Below are 18,333 nucleotides of genomic sequence, written 5' to 3'. Positions count from 1 at the left end.
GTTTGTCAGCCACCGCTAGTCCGGCGCTGGTTATCATCAAAGGTGCGTCTACGGTATATCTGATTTCAATACAATTTGTTACATTGTTTAACGTTATTGATGGAATAACCCAGCCAACCACTAAAAGTAGACACTTTATTGCCCCTGAAGGAAATTCTGGCACCTGCATCTTGTCTATTTAAAACCATGACAATGAATACATTCTCATTTCAAAATAAAATACCAATCCATTTTCATCAACAGCTTTCCCAGACAGATTCTTCATCATCACAAATGCTGATAATTACACAAATGATATATATATATGTAACAATAGCGTGAGTTCCATAGATATTAGTGTTACAGATACGACAATAAAAGTACATTCCAGGATGTTACTCGGAATAAAATAAAAACAGAAAACATCTCAGCAACATGCATCCCACAAAAGAAGTGTGTACTCTTCAGTGCTAACCATCAAAGTGGCCACTCTCCTAAATCCCTAAATATTGCTGTGTTCGAGTCAGACGGCCAAAAGGTAACAAAATTGCTCTCCTGAAGAAAAGCACTCTGGCAATGTTATGCCAGCATATATCAGTGATGTGACAGATTTCATCAGGTCAGACAAGGTGAAGTTTTAGTTGACTTTTACTTCAGCAGACTAGATTAAGTGGCACACCCCTCTTGGGTTTGTAAGGCGTTGTCCTGTTAATCATCTTGACGCAGTCTATGATTGGACAGACGCTCAGGCATAGAGTACATCCAGTACAGCTGTCAGTTACAAATGGAAGATGGGTCTCTGGGTCGAACGTTATAGCCTGTAACGAGAATTAGAAATTCCATTGAGGAGCAGAGTGCATCTTAAATGTGATTTGTGAAAATACACATGATAACGGGACAGTGACACTAATAGTCAACATACTAAGAGTCATACTCCATCTTGCAGTTGTGAGAAGTCTGTACACAGCCAATTTTCAATGCCGCCAGAGGACATTAAGTTGAGAAAAATACATTGTTTTTTGTTTTTAAGTCTGCTAAATTAACCTTCGCTACATCAATCCGTTTTCTACCGCCTACCCTGTTCAGGGTCACGGGTGAGCTGAAGCCTCTCACAGGTGAGAGGCGGGTTATACCCTGGACTGGCCACCAGTCAGTTACACAAATAGGCTATGAGCAAGTCTTCGATTAACCTAGCGTGCGTGTTTTTGGAATGTGAGGGGAAAGCAGAGTACCCAAAGAAAAGCCACGTCAACGATGGAGAGAACATGGAAATTGCATAGAGAAGTGTATGGACTAAGATTCAAACGCAGAACCTCTGAGTGTGAGGCAGACGTGCTTACCACTCGTATCACTGCGATACCCACTTCAGCTACATGTTAACGGGATTTGGTTACGGAAGGGGTCACCGACGTGGTGCCCACGGGGACCTAGTAGCGCCAAAAGATCACATGAGTAGCCTACGGGCCTTTTCGGAAACTATCTCGACAGTAATGGAACATGATGGGATGTGCTTTCCTCGGAATGTTGTCGACGTGATCGTTTCAAAATGTAATCCAAGACTTAGCTGTAAGAAGCAAGAAATGGTGCTGTATAACGATATTTATTTGTTTCCTACTTTGTTAAATCGTTGTTGATTATGTGGCATCATTACATTATCATATCAAACCCTTAACCTAAGAGCTGTAAGGCACACGTGCTAGTCACTCTGCTAATTCAAAAATTGGATTTAGAAAATCTATAGGTAAACAAGGGCTGAAGATATAGTATATACAGCACTTGACCTCGAATGACAAAGCAAGCCTCAAAGTACAGTAGAAGTACTGATATACCTGATAGCCAGAGTCGTTGCAGGTCATGTAACATTTCCCACAGTTGATGCACATCTCCTCATCTATCAGAGCCTGAACCTGATCGGTAGGAGCAATCGAATAGCATAATTTAAAAAATTCTAAAGAGAATGGATTCATTTTTGTCAACATTTTAAACGCTAGATGTGATTACATTTAGCATTCTTCTAAGCTTTTATCTCTTTTCGACGCAAGTAAGCAATGAATCGTTTCATACCTGTTCCATGTTGTTAAGTTCTTGGTAGGCTCCAATGTGGCGCAACGCTCTTGCTATCACATCCTGCAAACAAGATCATAAACATACACTCATGCAAAACCGTGCATTTATACGAGTGTACATAAAGCTTTGCTTTGTTTTCATACATATATATTTTAATAGAACAAACCAGACAACAGCTTGTCTATTGTGTGTGTGTGTGTGTGTGTGTGTGTGTGTGTGTGTGTGCGTGTGAGTGTGCGCACCATACCTTGACAGCTGGTACTGTTTTTTTAGGTGTGTTCATTTTAGTGACATTGGCTTCCATCACATCGACACCACCAGCATCTCTGAGCTGTTTCTTATACTCTGCAATGGCCTCTGTCCTCTTCTGGAGGTATGGTCCAAAACTCGGGAGACTCTACACACACGCACACACACGGTGCTCATAAAATTTATTAGACCACCTGTCATGAAAATGGTACCAAAAGATACCATCCACATCATGACTATTTTTTCATTCTACTGACCTCTTGACATTTTAACATTTTCAACAGGAATGAGGAATTTTTAACGGAATTCACCTTTTTCTACCCAAATTTTAGGCTCACTGGGCTGAGAAGTCTGAAATTAATCGAGTATAAGATGAAACAACTCAAACATCTTAAACCAATAATGCTCTAATATTACATAATGTACCTAAGAGTAAATTTGTTAATAGATGAGAACACACGAAGGGCCTCGAAATGTATTAACCATTGTGAATTATTTTATGATGTATTCTCAACACATGTATTTTTATGTTTGATTAAGAAAACTACTTCTATTTAACTTAACACTTGTGGCTGTGGCCAGCAAGGGCATTTATTTTTGTTTTTTAAAAAAAAAATACGTAGGGCTACAAAGATTGGGTATTTAAGGAGGTTTGTGTTTTTTGATTTCAGTTAATGTCCATACTCAGCACTGTCAGCATTGCATTTGATCTTTGTTCAATTCACTGGCGAGCTGCATGCTGCTGTGACCCTATTTTTGGAGCTACTGTATCTGCAGCCTGCTCACACAACCACAAATCGGGGTGAAGTGGCATCGTAAAGGTGATTAAAGCTCTTTTTTCTGAGGGCAGGGGTCTATTTGAGGACAGACTATTAATTGAGAATTGGCCTATGGGTCACTATTTTAGGATATACGGTAATGAAAGTACAGTAATGTGGGTTTAACTGTTGATTATGATTACTATATCACAATATACCTGTCCAACCAGTCCTTCCAATCTCGGAATGGGTTTTCCCTTCTGATGTCTCTCTGTTGGAGGAGACTGCCCATCCCAGTCCTTCATGTCAAGGCTCTTCAAGTACAGCAAGGTCTTCAAACCTATGCACACACAGATCAAACACTATGATGGATTTCAAATCTTACAAAACATGTTAAAGCAGTGCATATACAGATATACAGTTACATACCCACACAGTAGTCCTCAATCAATGTGAAGTCTTGGTTCTGAACGGCACTGCACACCTTTTGTTATCAGACAAAGGCAGGCATTGGGACGAGTAGACACTATGGCTGCTTTTTGAGTTCAAATGGACAACATATGCCTTACTATAAGGCAATAAAACCACCTGACTTATTCCAGCAAACCAGCAAGTAAATGCATGATAATACTGGAAAGGTTATGATTAAATTGGATGAAAGAAAAGCACATTAGCACAAACATTGTCTCAGTGATATTGTCACCTGTAGCACTGAGGCACCAGCATGAAGAAACTGTAAACCGGTTTCTGCTGAGTCAATTCCCCCAGTGGCCAAAATTGGGAAAGCGGGAAGTGCTTTGGCAATGGCTGATACAGCTCTGAGAGCGATTGGTCTGATGGCATTACCTGCACAAATGGTTAACGACAATACATGTACCAGTGATTTAATTGTTTCGAGTTGTGTTTGATAGTCTGAAACTCAAAAAAATTGAGAAAAGACTCAAAAGTTGGTGTTTGGCTTCATTATGGCCCAATAATGAATTCGGTTTCGATTATGACATGGAGCTGGAATTCTGAAGTTGAGCCATAATTTCCAAGTACCATTCTAGTAGACTTTAGTAAATTTGAATTCTCAAAGGATGTCTGCTGGTACAACTTTAGCTTGGTTCATGTATTGAAAATGGGTATTGCATTATTAAAAATATGTCAGGTGCCTTAAACAGCAATTGGAAACTAAAACACTTGACAAGTATGTTGATATGTATCCTTCATGTGTCTTTACCTGATACCCCTCCATATGTGGTGCGCTTGCCAGCGCCGACACTTGGCCAAGGTGATCCATCTGCCTTCAGTCCCATCATACCTGAAACTGTGTTTGTGGCTGTAACCCCATCTGCTCCACCTATAATACATATATTGTATACATCCAAAAATAGTATTTGTGTTATGGAGTATAAAATGATGCGTCGATCTAGTATATAGTGGTCTACACAGAAGTAACAATGATTATTGCTATTAATATAACATTAGAATACATGAATATAAAAATATGTGTTTACCTTCATAAGCAGCCTTGGCAATATCGACAATGTTGGTAACATTTGGTGTCAATTTGGCAAAGAATGGGATGGAAGAAGCAGCTCGCACCCAGCGACAGATGTTACGGACCAGCACAGGGTCCTAATGTTAAAAATACACAAATCACCAACCTTTCCAAAGGGTGACTATTTACTTTAGTTATATGTGTACATTTGTATATGTATGTGTGAGAGGGGAGAGTGAGAGAGAGAGAAAGAGAAAGAGAGAGAGCGAGAGCGAGCGTGTGAGAGAGAGAGAGAGAGTATATGTATATGTAAGATAATAATTTAGCCTAAAGGAAAAAAAAGTGAACTTAACATCTTTAGTTAGGTCAACCAACTAGCTTTTAATATACCTATTGCATTCAGTTAAAGGTCCCATATTTTGGCTATTTAGACCTCCATAGATCAACTCTCTAACATGGATTTAGTATAAAAGTGTCAATTCCATTTAAAAAAAACCCAAAAAAAACACCTTGGTTTTGTCAGCAGAAAAGGCCCCGCTGACAGCTACTTCTGTTTGACCCAGTTTTGTATCCAAAATATTATATTTGGCTAAGACCGCCCCTATTCCTCTGATTGGTTGGCTCCGTGTAGAAGAGCCACTTGTGAGAGCTCAGGTGTTTGTTATGTTGACAGCGCTGGCTTGAGTCGGGAGTGGAAAGGGAAGGCGGAGAACTATGCTAGTGACGTAGATAGGCTCGAGAAATTTGAATGACCTGATTTCAGGCCTCTCGGGAGAAAGGTGTCTGGAACTCAGAATGCGTGTACGATTTTAATTCATATTTCACGTTTGCTGAATCACCATAGAGCCAATATTACATCCCAAATACTAAAAAAAAATTGGATTGGCAAAATATCTCCCCTTTAACGTTCTATGTTAATACAACTAAAGGGTTTTAGTTCTTCCATGTGTAAAAACTCCAGTCAGTTAAGGCAACAAGTTTCCACATTGTTGTTTAGTAAATTCAAATAAATCTATGGCTATGAGTGTGGAATAGACTAAAGGGGAAAAAAATATGAATCTGAATTAAACATTTTTAGTTTGGTCAACCAACTAGCTTTTCATATACCCATTGCATTCAGTTAATGTTCTATGTTAACACAACCAAAGGTTTTTAAACACTGCAGCCAGTTAAGGCAACGGGTTTCAATGCGATTGTGATAAAGTCAACTAAGTTGGGTTAAGAGTGTACCTGACCACAGGCCAGCCCCATGCCTCTCTCTCCCATTCCATGAGGACAGGACAGATTTAACTCCAATGCATCAGCACCTGATTTCTAATGACACATAGAGTACATGTCCATTTTATAACCAAAAAGAACACATAAGATAACATTTATTAGTCCCATAATAGGGTAATTTGCAATATGTACTGTAACTGTAAGACATCTGTAGCATGTGTATAAGGTGAACACACTTGGGTTAGCTTACCACAGCCATATGAGCCAATTCTGTCCAGTCTTCCTTGTTGTAACCGCACATGATGCTAGAGATCACAACCTGATTGGCAGACAAATAAAACAGGTTTTTCCAAAATCTATCCCAAGAGAAAAGCAGAGCGCCTCGAACTTAAATGTAATGATTAATAATAAAAACGTACATTGTTTGGAAAGTCTTTCTTAAGCTCAGCAACTGACTGACACCAGTAGGCTGCTGTCTTTTCACTGATCAGCTCAATGTTGAGGAATGATCCCTGACCTGGTCCGTACACATGACCGGAGGTGGTACCGCGCACAATACGAGGAGACACATTAGTAACCAGGTCCTGCAGAGACAGAGGAAAATAATCTTGCTTATGCTTACAGTACATACACAGCTCACTGCAACATTATTCTGCACAATAAATATACTGTATGCATAATTCAACATTGGGAAGCAAGTATGTAATTACTTTATCCAGTCCAAATGTTTTGGTCAACGCAAAACCCCATCCTTGTTCGAAAGCTCTTCGGATCATAGCTGCGCTGGTGGTGGGAGGGGCAGAGGCTAGGCCAAATGGGTTGGGAAACGTTATTCCACAAACCTCAACGCTGATGTCCACTTGATCAATAGCACTGTAGAACAGTGGCATTTTTGGAACTGTATCCACTGTTTGGCCATAGAGGGACTGCAGAATGAAAAGAGATTGGATCTTTGAAAAAAATAAAACAATCTTAAAAGTATCTTGTTACATTCGCCCGTAGCTTTTGACTTGCTCTCTGCTGCTCTTGCTATTATGCTGCACAGAAATGGAATAAGTTGCCAACAAAAGTGACATCAGCCCCAAGTGTCAATGTTTTTAATTCCAGGTTCAAAACTCTTATTTTTTCCTCACGTTTTTAGAGCATGTCCACTTTTGATGTTAATGATATTTCTTGCACTTTATGCTGTTTTAATTGTACTTTTATTTTATTATCTCTTTCTTTTAAATGTTTATAAGCTGTTTTTTCTTTGTTTTTAAATGCTTTTAATCATGTAAAACACATTGAGTTACCTTGTGTATGAAATGTGCTATATAAATACATTTGCTTTAATAGGCCAAATTGTAGACTAAATTCGAGTCAATGGGCGTGGTCTTCTCCACTTCCCCTGTCCCTTAGACACCCCCCCTGGGTATTTAACCCTTGGCTTCCGCCTTTTCTCCCTCTTGGCTCTCTTTTCGTCCTAGCTAACATCCTGAGCTACGGGGCGGCTTCAGCCAACCCCTCCCCTTTTCTTCGTCCTTCATTGCCACCACGTGCGCGACCGAACCCGGATCGCGATGATGGCGGCGCTGTCTGATCTAAGAAGCCGACCTTGATCGTTTTCCCAGCCTGGATCTGATGGCGGAGGCCCCAGGGAGTCACTCCTGCCACTCGTAACAGTTATGCCTGCAGTTGAGAGCAAGAGTGGGACCCGCAACAAGTTCAAATGGCAGGAAAAGTTACGAGCGCACCCTAACGGGACAACAACTTTCTTTCTGCATCTTTTTAGTTTTCCTGTTATTCATCCTTTTTCCTCGTCTCTTTTCCCTCCAGAGATGGTCGGCGACAGACCATCCCCAGGGCCAACTGATCTACGGTCGTGAGTAGAACATGACAATCGTTGTCAGAATGTACAAAATTAGTGCCTAATAATTTTGGGGTAAAATACCAGCTTCACACAAGCTCCAACTTTGTACTAGCTCAACACGCTGTAACCTATTCACGCTGATTTCAAGTCCAGCCACCCACAATGTCCTAATTTCCTCTATGTATGCCTATTTTTCTTTCTATTACCATTATTATTTTTTTTTGTTTTTTTGTAAAATCACTCTGCACTGTCGCCCTGTAGGTTTCCCTTCAAATTTCACTTCCTGTTGTGTTTTGTGTGTGTTTGAGTGGAAAACTGGAAAACTGCTGTAATCAAAAACTCTCATTTCATAAATGTAGCAGCCTTCTAGATAATAGAGATTGATCGAGGTTTTTCGTCGCTTTTCCTAAAGTTTACACACACACAAAAGAGACGTGGTGCCCCTTTACGAGACAAAGATAATTTGATTGTAAAGTTAAACGTACGTCGAGCTAAACCGGAAGTGAACGCAGGCTTTCGCTTTCAGGCGTATTCTTTTCTAAATTAATTAAGTTTTTGTCCCAAACAAATATACGCTACAGTTGTTATCGCTGTTGTAGATCCTAACATGGTGCAATTACAAGAAGTAGTACATACAAGTAATTACAAAGCTAAGGTATTCATGCAGACTTTTCAAAAGTAGTTCATATTACATTGCAACATTTGGTAAAATATGCAAGTCCGATGAGTTACCTATAATTCAGTGAAGTGTTACGTGATAATAATTACAATTAAGAAATGGCCTTTTTCTTTAGTCATTATTCACTGATTTCGCTGACGTAAAAAAAAAAAGAAAAAAGATTGAATGTAGTAGTGGTTGACACCCACAGTACCTGTATGTATCTATGAATATGCCATGAGGCCTGTTTGCCATCATTGACCGATTCCACCGTGGTGTTTGCCAGTCCAGCAATGTCTCCTCCTGCAAACACCCAAGGCTCACTGGTCTGCATGGTTTCTGTGTTGACCTCCGGAGTACCCCAACGGCTCAGCTTGACTGAAGACATTGCTTCCCTCACTGTACTCAGAATAAACATGCATCAAATACAAATAAGTATATTCAAATTAATAAAAAATAGAAATGTAGAAACAGCAAAATATATCACGTTGAGAAGGCATTAGAGTTTGATTACCTGTTGGCTCACTGAGCATGGAACCAAAAGCACTGATGATGTAGTCTGCCTTCAACCTCACAACTTGGTCCTTATCTTCCAACCAATGTCCATCCTCTGTCTGCTCAGTGCGACAAAACTGCAATCCGGCAATGTGCCCATTCTTCACGATGACCTCTCGGGGAGAGAGGAAGGGGAGGAATTCACACCGCTCCTCCTTAGCCAACTCCATCTGACCAAAACAAAAAAACGAGCATTCATCTCTCTCTTGCTCTCTGCCTATCTCCATGTCCCGTCCTGCGTGAACATCCGTACCTCCTCAGGGACAGCCCTAATGTTGGTGAATCCCTTCCTGAAGCAGACAAACACTTTCTTGGCTCCACAGCGGAGGGCAGAGGTTGCACAGTCGAAGGCAGTGTCGCCAGCACCCAGGACAATCACCACTCCTCGTAACTGAGGGAGGGAGGAGCGACACTGGCACATCCCTGGAGGGAGAGAGATAGGATGATGGAACACTAGGCGCGGTGGGTGTGTACACGGGTGTGTACTGCAAAACCTTTCTTGCTGGCTGTGGCCACCATGGGCAGAAAATCTTTGGAAGTGAAGAAGCCTTGATCCATAAATAAACCCTTGAAGATTTCTGCTCTGTTGGCCTGGGGGAGACCTGAAATTACACACAAACCAAAATTACCTTTATTTTACTACTGATTCAGGTACCATTAAAAAGATCCAATATGTTACTAATCTATCGCCCATATTTACTATCTGAAACAATGCTGAACGAAACATCGAAACTCACACAGTTCGTGTCTATACACATGTATCACTGGTATTAAAGGGAATCAAATGCATTAAACACATCCGTTTGTCCTCATTAGATTTGCTGCTGAACTGGAGCCTATCCCGGCTGATTTTGGGCAAGAGGCAGGGTTCATCCCCGACGGGTTGTCTGTCAGTCTCAAGGCACGAAGAGACAAACAAGCCTTTACACTCACATTCACACTTATGGACAACTTAAGAGTCTCGGGAGAATGTTTTTGGAAGTTGGAGCACCCACAGAAAACCAAGGCAGAATTTTTAGGCATGGGTCATGACTTCTAGTTCAAAGTGCAGCCTGCATTAAAACGTTTTCAACTAAATAAACTTTACAGAATATTATTTTTAACCAAATACAATATTTGAATTCTTAACCCTTGATAGCACACTCAATGAAATAACTGGAAATTCAAACCTTTAATACCAGAAAATTATGGTAAAAATTATAATGTCATTATAGACATTTCAATGTCTTTTAAAAAAAATATCAGGTCATCTTTATCATTATTTTCATAATATAGATATACAGTACACATACCAGAATAATATGTTGCACAGAACTTTTTTTTTAATTGACTTACAGTAATTATAACCTCTTATCACCCATTTTTTCAAGTGTAAGTTACCACATACGTATCATGCTCTGGTTGCCTTAAAGCAATTCAATTTAATTTCTCTACGTATGAAAAATACAGACATTTTCAGGTTGCCTGAAGATCTGGCTCTTGTTTTTTTTTTCCTGGAGAAAAAACTTCATCCCGGGTTCAATCCCCGGCCCCGACTGTGTGGAGTTTGCATGTTCTCCCCGTGCCTGCGTGGGTTTTCTCCGGGCACTCCGGTTTCCTCCCACATCCCAAAAACATGCATAAATTGGAGACTCTAAATTGCCCGTAGATGTGACTGTGAGTGCAAATGGTTGTCTGTTTGTATCTGCCCTGCGATTGGCTGGCAACCAGTTCAGGGTGTACCCCGCCTCCTGCCCAATGACAGCTGGGATAGGCTCCAGCACGCCCGCGACCCTAGTGAGGATAAGCGGCTCAGAAAATGGATGGATGGAAAAAACTTCATTTAAATTCAAGCAGACTGACCAATTCCAATGAAGATCGCCTTGAATCCGTCTTCTTTCAGAGAAGTCAGAGTCATTCCGTCCATTCCAAGCCCCTTCTCACACACCACCTGATATTGTGCACATATACAAATACATGTGCACAGAACGCCTGCTAGGTGGATCACAGGGCACCGTTTCTTTAAGAATTAAAGCTAAATTATTTATACTGAGCAGGAAAGACAGAAAAAAGTCAAGATTTAAATGTGCAAAAAGAAAAATACTGTACTTTATATACAGTACATTTTAAACCCTATAACTTATTTACTGTTTCTCTTTTGTGTGTGTTTCCATCAAGAACTATACTGGTCATATTGCAGTTGTGTATTACAAAAAAAACAAACATGAAAACTAACATTGTCACTTAAGACTGCTTAATGTGTCGTTTTAACAATAGAGATTAGATTTAAGATGTAAAATCTCATTTGACATGTACAAACGCTTAAAGGGGTACTTGATGTAAAACAGGAAACAAATGAGTTTCTTCTCTATCCAAGATCTAATTTCAGGTGGCAGTCTCAAGTTTTATGCCTTGGTGGAGGTCTGCACTGTCCAAAAGCTCTTTACTGGAAATGCTCATGAGCTTAGTACATACAATACACGCAGTTAGTAGCGCTCATACCTTGACCCCTAGGTCCTTCATCAAGTCTATTTCAAACTGGACAACCTCATAAGGAAGGCGGAACTGGGGGATTTCTGCTGTACTGCATGAGAGCACAAACACAATTCTTTTCCATTACATTGTTGATACAGTCTGTTTCCTGTAATCTAACTGGGCAAATACATAAGATAAAGATGTTTTCTTTAAAACCTGTGCTTTGTTTTGACAAGCATGCGTCATATACATGGAAGTATGAAAACTAGCCTGAATGGAAAAACTAAACCTTTAGAGGTAATTTAATTGAGATATTAATATTATATATTAATTGAGTACTTAAATGCATGAGTTGCTTGTAACTAGCCGCGTACCATAGTGTGTACTATATGCTCTCAATAAATACATCTCACACCCCACTACAATGTTCAACAGCAGTATACAACTTCATATGGCACAAGAGAGCATCCATATACAATGAATGATGATACCTTAGCCCTCCAGTGTATTTCTGTTTCTCAAATATGGTAATGTTATCATATCCGAGGCGGCCGAGAAAGGAGGCGCAGCTAACGGAAGCGGGGCCACAGCCAATCAGAGCAATAGGCGCATGGTAAGACTGAGGCATCTCATCAGGTGGTGGTAGCTCAGGATTTCGGATCTGAGGGATGCCCATCTTACTAAACACCTGGGAAGATACACATACAGTACACATACAAGATTGTCGACAAATCTCCATTGAAATTCTCAACACTCAAAAGCAAGCAAAGAACACCTATGGTAAATATTTTGAGTTACAGGAGAAACAATTGAGTGAATCCTAAAATAAGACACTTAACTTCAACTAATGTGTGGATTTAAAAAGATAACAACTGTGAGTAATATGTGTAAATCTGGATGTATCATTAAGGATCGTCATTGAACTAAATTCCCTGCGATTGGCTGGCAACCAGTTCAGCGTGGACCCTACCTCTTGCCCAGAGTCAGCTGAGATAGACTCCAGCACATATGCGACCCGAGTGAGGATAACCGGTATGGAAAGTGGATGGATGTATTTAACTAAATTCCTCTGACTCTGGGGAAATTAAACCATTCTTTGATATTTTTGAACCTCAAAATGTCCTCAACTCTTGTTTTGATGCCACTGTTGGAGAATAATGTTAGTTGGATGAGTTGGGGTGGTCCCCATGGATATCAATGAATCAATTTGACACAATCTTATCTATGCAATAGAAAAACTTCCAATGAAGAAAAACAGGAGAAAGAGCCAATGCCAGTGAGCTATAATTCAATATTTTTAATATTGTTACAAAGGCATAAAACTGCATTGCACACTTGTTGCTAAATAAAGCAGACAAATATAATTAGAGTCTCATGTACGTCCATTCAGTGTATAAATGATTTTGTATTTTTTACAGCTTTGTGTTTGTTGTACCTCAGTAGCAAACTGCTGCAAACCTCCGATGTTAATGGGACCCTCCTCAGAGGCATACAGGTTGCAGCCCCCAACACACAGCTCTGATGTGGGACACACCATTCCACAGGTCAGACCAAGAGGGTTGTCAGACAGGATGGCCCGTGCTGCTCCATAGTAGTTCTGACAAATAGAAAGACATAAATAGACATATGGAGAAAATTCCGTCACAATTATTTGAGTCTTGTATACAGTGGGGGGATTTTCTTAGTTTGCCCACTTACAAACACCCATTAAATTCCCAACTGTACTTGGGTACTTTAAATGCACCATACTTTTTACTTTTACCTGAGTATTTACGTGAAGAAGGATCAATACTTTTACTCCGTTACAATGATCGACATGACATTCGCTACTTTTATTTATTCATTCTTGCGTGTGCGCGTCTATTTTTAGACTCCATCTTTGACTTCCGCATAGGGCGCCCGTTTTGCCAATCAAACGTGAACACTAATGTCATTTGACTCCAATTTACCAGACCAAAAAAACAACAGCTTTGTCATGTAGCTCTTCAATTGTGACTGCCCAAACTTGGATGTTTCAGCCCACTTCTAACTTGAGAAAACACCTTACGGTAAGTTGCAGATGTTTTTGCTGATGTTCTGGCAGTGGATGTGGCAAAGTTAGCACACGCACACACAGACAATCACTAAGTCTGGTCAGCAAACGGCTTCTTCATGAAGTAATTTCAGTGAATAAAGCAAAGTAGGGCCTAATGCATGTGTTGTTGTTTTTTGGGCAGTTAAACATTGACATGGTGGCAGGTTTGTGTCGACTCCTATATATATATCTATATATATATATATATAGATATATGTATATAATTTTTTTTATGTTCATGCTTTCATCTAAAAAAAACTATAAAAAAAAACTTACTCACAACTTACTCTTTGAGTAGTTTCTTCAGAGTACTTTCTTACTCTTACGCAAGTAAATATTTGGATGAGTACTTTTGACTTTTACTTGAGTAATTTTATTCTCAATTAGCAGTACTCTTACTTGAGTACAATATTTGGCTACTCTACCCACCTCTGGTAATAGTCCTTATCTCAACTGGTTATGCACAGAAATATGATTTAAAACATTAAGGATTTGGGGAGGAACTTTAAAGACCAATGGACCAAAATCCCCTGTACAAATACAAAAAACAAATATCTGACCTCTGTGTTTGCTTAACAAGGACTTCTCCACCAAGTAGCTGCTCATGTTTTGCTTCTGTATCAAATACTTGTTTTATGCCAATACAATTCAAAATTGATGCATCACTTTTATATAGATGTGTTTTCTTTCTTGACTCTCTGTTCAAATATACTAGCCTGAAAAACTACAGGCAGCTCTTTTATTTTTAATGGGATAAACTTTCTAAACTAGCTGGGGATCATATAATTATTTCCACCTATTAATTTCTGTTGGCATTAAACAGTGTGAGTAGATTCACACTGAGTGTGTGCAGTACCTTATTAGAGATGCTTGTAATAAATGACTTGATGTCCAAGTTAGTGGGACAACTCTTCTGACAGGGAGCATCCACACATTTCAGACACCTAATCACAGAATTGACACAGTTGACACTCAGCGTAGTCAGGTGGTGCTAATCATATTGTATAGTCGGGCCCATTGAAGTGTTGACTTAGTCAAATGTTCTTTCACAGCAGCTCTTTCGATATTACATGGAGGAAAAACATAGGCAGGATCCTGTGAACTGTCACATGATTTAATATTGTTAACACACTGTCGATGTTAGAACTTTTTTTACTCTCACCTCAGAGCTTCTCGAAGGGCTCCACGCTCGCTCAGGGTTGTGTGCTTGATATCATCAAAGTTGTTCTCCAACTTCACACAGGACTAGAAAAAAAAAGTTAAAAAAGGCACACGAGGGAAATGAAGATAAACTGACAAATAAACAAAGCCATTTCAAATGTAGACAAATAGATTCCCAATAGATTCATCAGTGTACCAGTACTACATTGGGCTCTGTTTTCGTGACTGGCGTAAATCCAGCGCGGCAATTGGCTTAAACCCGCGCGGAGGCGGGTTAAACTGGGTTTTCATAACTTCACAGACACGCACAGACAGCATATTTAAAAAAGGACAGTCTGCGCCCTTGTGGAAGTTAATAAACCTGACTTAATTCACCACCAATCAAAGCGGCTCCTCTCATTCCCTTTAAATGCGGCGCAATGAAAGTCTTGCATGGAGCTAGAGTATCTCTGTGGACGCAGTGTTCCATGTACTGTATGACTGGAGCATTGTCACTGGTCTTGGCCAGTCGAGCAACAGACAACATGAGCGGGTACCCTTATTAAATACAGTACGAGCTGGTGATAACCGCTGTTGACTTAAATATGTCCGCGGAACTTATGTATCTTAATAATAATAACAATAATGCATTTAATGAATTGATTTCTAGAATGGTTCAGAGGATGCTGTTCACATATTTAGGAATAAAATACACTGCATCTCTCATCCACCACAGGTCAGCGGTGCTCACTTATCTGTCTGCCTATGCCCCGATCAAAGTCAACAAAATCGCATGAGACCTGTGGTCTAGCTACTGCACCGGACTTAGACATCTGAGCAGGCGTATGTTCAGATGGACTTTCAGCCACCAACTTGCCGCGTGTGCCGGGCGCATGTCAAAGGACACACCCTGGTTGCGCAGGTTTACCCAGCTCGATGCAGAACGGTCTGCCAAATCGGCCAACACGCAGCTTGCCTTCTACTTGTACGAAAATCGAGATATGACAGTTTTTGCACGCGCCGCAATTGTGCAATCCATAAAAATGGAGCCCATAAAGTGAAGCAGAGATAGACATACATCACAGCCCCTGTCAGGATTTCGCTTCCAATGTTGCTTTTCCTTCTTCTTGTTCTCTGTGGACATGATCTCAGCATGAGTCTTGACCCTTGGATTCAGAGCCAAGATGCTCTAAAAAGTACATGTCAGTCAGTTAAAAGCAACCAATCATTCATCTCAGCTCATACAGAAACTCCGTTAATGACACACGTAGATACACGCACACTTTTGTCCCATGTCCAAATCTGCTTTGTGGGATGTATATTTCTATTGCATTTCCTTGAAAATGCACGCTGCACACTCTTTATTTGACTGCACTCGAGCATATTCTAACACATAAAATTTGACTTTGTTTGTCATTGCTTTGTTTACGCTGCTGTCTGCAGCCGGGTTGGGATTGCAAATGGGAATCTGTTCTCAGTTGCCTTAGATAGATAAATAAAGGTTAAAACATTTTTAAAATGAGACATCAATGTTGCTGGTCAGAAACACACATCGTACACTTACCCCCTTCCATCTGGTGTTTTTTAAAATGTAACATTTTATTCCTGCATTACATCTTTTACTAACATCCCTGTTATCTGTCTTTATGGCAAAACACGGACATTATGGAACATTCTGAGAGGTTTTCTTGTTTGAATGGCTGGGGTCGAGTAGATAAGATATTGAAGAGCTGTCAGGTCACTGCACTGAGGTTGTGCGAGCTGCGGTTACATAATAGAGAAAAAAAAAAAAAGTAATCACTTCTATACCACAATTACCTGCAAGGAAATGAAAAGAAATGGAGTCGAATAAAAAATGTAATAATTTACACTGACATTAGTTGGGCTTCCTATCAATTTAGATTTTAAGGAGTTCCTCCATCCATCCATCCATTTTCTACCGCTTATCCGGGTCGGGTCGCGGGGGCAGTAGCTTTAGCAGGGAACGCCCAGACTTCCCTCTCCCCAGCCACTTCATCCAGCTCTTCAGGGGGGATCCCGAGGCGTTCCCAGGCCAGCCGAAGGACGTAGTCTCTCCAGCGTGTCCTGGGTCGTCCCCGGGGTCTCCTCCCGGTGGGACGTGCCCGGAACACCTCACCAGGGAGGCGTCCGAGAGGCATCCGAATCAGATGTCCCAGCCACCTCATCTGGCTCCTCTCAATGCGGAGGAGCAGCGGCTCTACTCTGAGATCCTCCCGGATGACCGAGCTTCTCACCATTCCGCTTGGCCAGCCGGTACCAATCAGCTGCCTCAGGAGTCCCACAGGCCAAAAAGGCCCGATAGGACTCCTTCTTCAGCTTGACGGCATCCCTCACCGTTGGTGTCCACCAACGGGTTCGGGGATTGCCGCCACGACAGGCACCGACCACCTTACGGCCACAGCTCCGGTCGGCCGCCTCAGCAATGGAGGTGCGGAACATGGTCCACTCGGACTCGATGCCCCCCGCCTCCCCCGGAGCATAAGCAAAGTTCTGTCGGAGGTGGGAGTTGAAACTCCTTCTGACAGGGGATTCTGCCAGACGTTCCCAGCAGACCCTCACAATACGTTTGGGCCTGCCACGTCGGACCGGCATCTTCCCCCACAATCGGAGCCAACTCACCACCAGGTGGTGATCAGTTGACAGCTCCGCCCCTCTCTTCACCCGAGTGTCCAAGACATGCGGTTGCAAGTCCGATGACACGACCACAAAGTCGATCATCGAACTGCGACCTAGAGTGTCCTGGTGCCAAGTGCACGTGTGGACACCTTTAAGGAGTTCCTGCACCTGTAAATTATTGTGCAATTTGTCATTCGTTTTACTGACATTACTTTTTGGGGGGGGGGGGGGGGGGGGGGGGATTTTTAAACATATAATTATTAAGAATTTGTTGTGAAGGAAGACCACCTCCCCTCACCACTGTAGATGTTTCCATAAAATTGATTACCCATCCTCATAGAGAATTAGGAAATGATCGCACAAATTGTTAGACTGAGAACATTGAATTCACACATTGTATTGGTCTGAGCACAATGTTGTATTCATGCTTTATACACACATAAGCATATTATTTTATTCATTCTTTAAAATTGATGTGCCTATTACACCTGGTGTGTTGTCTGTTGCACCAGGCTATGGATACTCAATTGGTTGATTAAAGTCAACATAAAGAAGAGAAAAGTCAAGAAGTTACCTCAATATCTGGAAGCTCTTTACTTAGCATGACACCTCCGTTCTCTGTGTCAGCAGCACCAAACATTTCCTGTAGTTTCAAGCCTCTCCTGAAGATTCTGTAAATTGGAGAGCTCCTCAGCCTTATCAGCGTCCTGTTATACAACAGTCATTAGATACCTTTTCTCTACTAAAGTTGGCAATCTGAACTTCTGGGTGGAGCTTATTGGACTCTTCAAGGCTCAAAGATTAGCACTGGTGACCAGTGCACCAGTGGTCTGGATAGATTAAACAGTAACCATAGTAGACTGCCACTTACGAACTCCACCTCCACAGTGGGTACGGAAAGTATTCAGACCTGCTTAAAATTTTTCACTCTTCAGAATCAGAATCAGAATCAGAATCAGAATCAGAATCATCTTTATTTGCCAAGTATGTCCAAAACACACAAGGAATTTGTCTCCGGTAGTTGGAGCCGCTCTAGTACAACAAACAGTCAATTTACAGAACACTTTGGGGACATAAAGACATTGACAAAAAAAAAACTCTTTGTTATATTGCAGCCATTTGCTGTGTGTACATTAATGAGGGGGGGGGGGGGGAATGAACTTCACTGATTTTAGCAAATGGCTGCAATACAAAAAAGAGTGAAAAATTTAA

At 41.0% G+C, this 18,333-nt stretch overlaps 1 protein-coding gene across 2 annotated transcripts; it reads right to left on the bottom strand.

The window, feature by feature from the left end:
- Positions 1-121: 121 nt before the first annotated feature.
- Positions 122-17,781, bottom strand: dpydb (dihydropyrimidine dehydrogenase b). Of its 2 annotated transcripts, XM_061694240.1 has the most exons (25): positions 17,696-17,781; positions 15,563-15,673; positions 14,507-14,589; positions 14,201-14,288; positions 12,706-12,867; positions 11,762-11,958; positions 11,298-11,379; positions 10,659-10,746; positions 9,311-9,418; positions 9,070-9,239; positions 8,776-8,986; positions 8,476-8,660; positions 6,465-6,680; positions 6,174-6,338; positions 6,005-6,073; positions 5,767-5,850; positions 4,553-4,673; positions 4,276-4,395; positions 3,757-3,899; positions 3,483-3,537; positions 3,272-3,393; positions 2,294-2,443; positions 2,044-2,106; positions 1,809-1,886; positions 122-797 (listed from the first exon to the last, which is right to left on the bottom strand). In XM_061694240.1, exons 1-25 carry the CDS (start codon positions 17,759-17,761, stop codon positions 633-635), a joined length of 3,102 nt encoding a protein of 1,033 aa, XP_061550224.1. In that variant the 5' UTR covers positions 17,762-17,781; the 3' UTR covers positions 122-632. The 2 variants fall into 2 exon arrangements, with proteins under 2 accessions (XP_061550224.1, XP_061550225.1); XM_061694241.1 differs by lacking the exons at positions 14,201-14,288; positions 15,563-15,673; positions 17,696-17,781 and having other exon boundaries at positions 14,507-14,578.
- Positions 17,782-18,333: the final 552 nt, after the last annotated feature.

Source organism: Phycodurus eques, chromosome 13, assembly GCF_024500275.1.
Source record: "Phycodurus eques isolate BA_2022a chromosome 13, UOR_Pequ_1.1, whole genome shotgun sequence".
NCBI classification, from domain to species: domain Eukaryota; kingdom Metazoa; phylum Chordata; class Actinopteri; order Syngnathiformes; family Syngnathidae; genus Phycodurus; species Phycodurus eques.
The sequence above is the reverse complement of the archived record's forward strand: the minus strand, read 5'-3'. Positions and strand labels throughout refer to the sequence as shown.

Excerpts from the sequence above, each read along its gene's own strand:
- dpydb (XM_061694240.1), bottom strand. The coding sequence starts at position 17,761 with ATGTTTGGTGCTGCTGACACAGAGAACGGAGGTGTCATGCTAAGTAAA. Across the intron at positions 8,987-9,069 it reads TTAGGGCTGTCCCTGAGGAG|ATGGAGTTGGCTAAGGAGGA; the intron begins GTACGGATGTTC and ends TGTTTTGGTCAG. Across the intron at positions 6,339-6,464 it reads AAACATTTGGACTGGATAAA|GACCTGGTTACTAATGTGTC; the intron begins GTAATTACATAC and ends CTGTCTCTGCAG.